This window comes from Colossoma macropomum, unplaced genomic scaffold (genome assembly GCF_904425465.1).
Source record: "Colossoma macropomum unplaced genomic scaffold, Colossoma_macropomum, whole genome shotgun sequence".
NCBI lineage: Eukaryota > Metazoa > Chordata > Actinopteri > Characiformes > Serrasalmidae > Colossoma > Colossoma macropomum.
The window spans coordinates 184,767-190,000 of NW_023494793.1; the positions used below are offsets into that span (position 1 = coordinate 184,767).

At 40.5% G+C, this 5,234-nt stretch overlaps 1 protein-coding gene across 1 annotated transcript in view; it reads left to right on the top strand.

Moving 5' to 3' along the window:
* Window positions 1–637: 637 nt before the first annotated feature.
* Window positions 638–5,234, top strand: part of LOC118813014 (rano class II histocompatibility antigen, A beta chain-like) — a 7,111-nt gene continuing 2,514 nt past the window's right edge. Inside the window, exons 1-2 of the mRNA XM_036578129.1 lie at window positions 638–799; window positions 2,416–2,682. Coding sequence (XP_036434022.1) covers window positions 748–799; window positions 2,416–2,682 — 319 coding nt within the window. The 5' untranslated portion in view covers window positions 638–747. The remainder of the gene's footprint in view (window positions 800–2,415; window positions 2,683–5,234) is intronic.

The window sequence follows — 5,234 nt, forward strand, 5'->3', positions numbered from 1 at the left end:
CTTCATATGAAATCATGAGCTAAATGAGAAAATCTCTGATAACTGAAAGACACAGTGGACTCACCATGAGCTTTTCTTCATAGATCCTCAGAAAACAGGCAAAAGGAAGTCGAGTGATGTCATCAGTGTGACTTTTATTTCAAAATAAGAGACTTTTTGTTACGCAGTAACACCAGTGACACGACTCCTGGGGACAACAACTTTCATTATATATTTTATAATATTTAGTTGGTGTTTGTTTCTTTGTTATTTAAATCATATATTTCATAGTCATGTATAGATTATTGTAGTTAAAATAGCAGAAAAACGTTTTTTACTTCAAAATATGGCCTCAGCCTTCACACACGACTGTGGGGACGAGCTCTTTTGTGGTGCTTGGAATTCTATATGATTGATTTAAAAACCAATATTGCTGAATTGAGGCTCAAGAAGGTGGAATTGATAAAGTAACGTATTGTTTTAGTTTAAAATGTAAATAAATTGTAACCCTGACATGTTTTTCAGGTGTAATATATCTGTAAACGCTCTGTTTCCGTAGAATGACCCACCTGCTTTATCCCCAGCAGTAACCAGGTTCAGTCGTCCTCCTCTCTGTGGTCCCTGCTGGTGTGTTTAGTGTTAAAGAGGGAACTGAGAGCAGATCAGACTCAGCTGTGGAAACTTCTTCCTGGTTCTGAGCTGTAATGAAAGCAGAGGCAGTCGAGCAGTTGGTTAATCACCCTGAGAGTCAGAGCAGGACATACAACGATGCCTCCTGTTCTCCACCTAACCGTGTTCCTCTGGGTTCTATCTGCAACAGGTAAGATGAGATTTACTGTATGTGTTTATGTAAACAATACTGTTAACCAGTCCAGCTGAGAAAATGGTTGAAAATGGTTTATCTGAGAGTGTTTTTGCATATTAAAACACTGTATCCAGGGTCGTTTTGTCCCTTAGAGGGCGCCAGGGTGCCACCCAACCTGTTTAATGGGCAACACAAAGAAACATGACTGTATGATATTAAAACTCAACTGTTTTTCATATGCAAATTCTGTTTACAACAACACAGCCATCACCAGTGTTTGGGTCTGGTCCTGTGAGCGGCTCTGAATTAAGGTCCTGTTTCAGTAGAACGTGTCACTGTGGAAGGGTTAGTCAGTCTAGGCTGTTCCTATGTTCTCTGCTTCATTTTGTGCTGTATGGCATACATGCTACATACACACAGATCAGGCATAACATTCTGACCACCTTCTTGTTTCTACGCTCATTGTCCATTTTATCAGCTCCACTTACTCTATAGGTGCACTTTGTAGTTCTACAGTTACAGACTGTAGTCCATCTGTTTCTCTGATACTTTGTTAGCCCCCTTTTACCCTGTTCTTCAGTGGTCAGGACCCCATGGACCCTCACAGAGCAGGTACTATTTGGGTGGTGGATCATTCTCAGCACTGCAGTAACACTGACGTGGTTTTGGTGCGTTAGTGTGTTGCGCTGGTCTGAGTGGATCAGACACAGCAGTGCTGCTGGTAAACACCTCAGTGTCGCTGCTGGACTGAGAATAGTCCACCAACCAAAAATATCCAGCCAACAGCGTCCTGTGGGCAGCGTCCTGTGACCACTGATGAAAGACTAGAGGATGACCAACACAAACTGTGCAGCAGCAGATGAGCTATCGTCTCTGACTTCACATCTACAAGGTGGACTGACAAGGTAGGAGTGTCTAATAGAGTGGACAGTGAGTGGACACAGTGTTTAAAAACTCGAGCAGCACTGTTGTGTCTGATCCAGTCAGACCAGCGCAACACACACTAACACACCACCACCACGTCAGTGTTACTGCAGTGCTGAGAATGACCCACCACCCAAATAGTACCTGCTCTGTGAGGGTCCATGGGGGTCCTGACCACTGAAGAACAGGGTAAAAGGGGGCTAACAAAGTATCAGAGAAACAGATGGACTACAGTCTGTAACTGTATAACTACAAAGTGCACCTATATAGTAAGTGGAGCTGATAAAATGGACAATGAGCGCAGAAACAAGGAGGTGGTCAGAATGTTATGCCTGATCAGTGTGTATGTGTGTATATATATATATATATATATATATATATATATATATACATATATATGTGTATATATTGAGCATCGTTTCAGGTGTTGCACCTGAATTTCACCGTAGGTCAACATGCGAAGACAATAAAAGGAATCTTAATAGTAAACTGACTAAACGAAGGGTTAATTAAACCAGTTTAACTTAATGAGGGATTGATTAAACTGATTTAAACATGTTTGATTATGCTGGCTTACTGTTGAGTATGAGCATTAGCTCTACTGTGTTTCCATATGGTGCTCACATTTTACATGTTTGTAATGCATATTCATTTTTAAAAGCTGAGCTGTGATTAATTCATTCTAATATTTTTCTCTTCTTTTTCAGTGGACAGTTATTACTTCTTCTATTCCGTTGAGTGCCGGATCCTCGGCTCGCCCCAGAACATTGAGGTTCTTATATCCTTGGTGTACAACAAGGGGAAGGTCCTGACGTACAACAGCACTGAGAATAAAGTTGTTGCTTACAGTGAATATGGAACAAAATGGGCAAAAGACTTCAACAGCAAACCGAACTGGCTGCGCATGGAGGCAGAAAAGGTTATCTCAGAGTGCAGAGAGTACGGAGGACAGCTGTCTGCAGTGGACAAAGCAGGTGGGAAATAAAGACTGTTTATCTTTACACTGTTTACATCAGTACAGCAGAACAGAAATGCTTGTAAAAACTCTAGAGAGGCTAAAAAATTCTAGCAAGAGGCTACAAAACTCTAGAGAGGCTAGGAGGCCCACTGGCTTTTGGCTCAGCGCTTTCCAGGTGAGTGTTAGTCAAAACGTCACTTTTAATCTCTCATTCTAATCCAGTCCAGTTTATTCCAAGTTCAGTTTACTAATTTTCCTCCTTTTCTTTCCTTTATTATTCTTTGTAAATGATTTTAGTTCATATTTTTAACAGCTTTATCAGAAATAAAGCCAGTTATAAAGCTGTAACCAATCTAGCAGCAACATTTTCAAATAAATCATTTTTTTAGCCCTAGTTATCGTCTCTGACTTTACATCTACAAGGTGGACTGACAAGGTAGGAGTGTCTAATAGAGTGGACAGTGAGTGGACACAGTGTTTAAAAAACTCCAGCAGCACTGCTGTGTCTGATCCACTCAGACCAGCACAACACACACTAACACACCAACACCATGACCGCTGCGTCACGAAATGCCGCTCCTGTCAAGTTCTTTAAAGATGGAGCCAGAAACTGATTTTATTTCTTCATTTATTAGAGCTGGAGATGCAGTTTTTCTTCAGACCACATCTGCTTTTTAACATCTGTATCATTGGCCACCTCAGTTTAAACCCAATACTGACATTTAAGGCGTCTCCTCAGCTGCCGTTCGCTCCTCTGCTGATGCTGCCATGTTCTCGAATCCTCGCTGGCACACAGTGAACCTCTGGATCTTTTGGCTGGTAAGGGATCCACCCGTTGGATCCTTCGTTGCCATGGAAAAGAAGGACACATTTCTCAGCCGCATATGAAGGAGGCTTCAAAATGGGACAGCCTAGTCGCGCTGCTGTGACGCAGCCAGCCTTCAAATGCAGCCTCTGAGAGATGCAGCCCCTGAATTGGGACACAGCTTTTAATTTTTTTTCTCTTAATTGCTTATTTTCCAAAATAAAAGTCTGTGTGCGTTTAAAATCTGTTTGAGGAGATTAGTTAGTTCTTGTACGCAGGACAGTATGAGGGATAGTCCGAGGGTGGACCAGGAGTGGTGTGCAGTCATCCTGGTGCTGACCTTATCGAGCCAGCAGGCCGATATTTATGCTCGCTGTCAGGGTGTAGTTCATCAGCCAAGACATGTTTGGTGTCTGATCTTTGCTTTAGCACTAAGAGGCTAACGTAGCTAACAAGTAATGGAACTTTATTTTTAGCAATTAGCCACCCATTAGCATAGCGCTAACTACATGCCTAAATCATCATACGCTCAGTTCGGACTGTGTGGAGGTGTTCAGGATCTCTAACAGACTTGATGATGTGGTTTCTGACTCTGTGTGACTCACTGTTATCTGTAAACATGGACTGAAGTACATTTGCATAGCTAAACATGCTAGCAGCCATCTTGAACAATAGCCAGTCTAGGCGAGAGAAAGACGTGCACAGAGGAGCTGCTTGTTGAGTTCAGAGAAAATAATGACTTTCTTTACAGTTTAAAGTCGGTTCGTAGTGAAATACTTATCCAGCTCTGACTGTCATATCTGAGTTTCAACCTCATATTCACCCCCAGTTCGTGTGTTCGTCACTAATTAAAAGAACAAACAGGTCCAGTCCAGTTTGGCTTTGTTTGCCTTGTGTGAAAACAGGGCAGATCTCAGATTTTGTGTTTTGTGTGCTCTTTTTTTATATTACCGTTTCTTTAGTAAAAGCAGTTGTTTTATATAGAACAATGAACACTCAAAGAACCATTTGCATGCTTAAGTGGTCTTTTGCATGGTGAAATGGTTCTTCAGATTGATGGAGGAAGTGTTTTGTTATAGTTCTATATAGTTCTGCTATTGGTCAGGTTCCCCATACAAAGAACAATTTAAGCATGATATTTTTTTTCTGTTTTGTCAGGGTTTAGCAGGAGTGAGTTCCTACTTATTCAGGCTTATATATCTTTAAAACAATCTTCATTCATCCAACAGTGTGTTGACAGATTATGTATCCAAGGAGTTGTAAATAAAGGAAGAACACTAATGGCCCTAAAACAGAGCCCTGTGGGACACCATACTGCACTTTTCTATGTTCAGCACACTCCCCATTTGCTGCACTTTTGTCCATGACAACTCAACAATAACTTAACAGTCTAACAGAGGACTGCTTATGTTTCAGATGAGTATAAGCTTTGGCAATTCTTTTAACACAAGGCAATCAGTTTCTGTCTAAATATGTAAAGACAATTTTTAGAATTTACATATTTATTTTAAAATTAAATGCCAAGTCTCCCTGCAGATCAAGTATACTTTAAAAATAACTAGGCAATGACTTTGAATAAAATAATTTTTTTTAGCTTGAGTCTGGTTTTAATCTGTGTCTATAAACCTGTAAATATATTTCAACAACTAAACAAAACGACAGATATTATCCTACACTTTTCTCATATTTTAATTTTCCTGTTACGAGGTCCACTTGTAACATTTGTGTGTATAATTCATCTTTACATGACCATTTTTCAACCT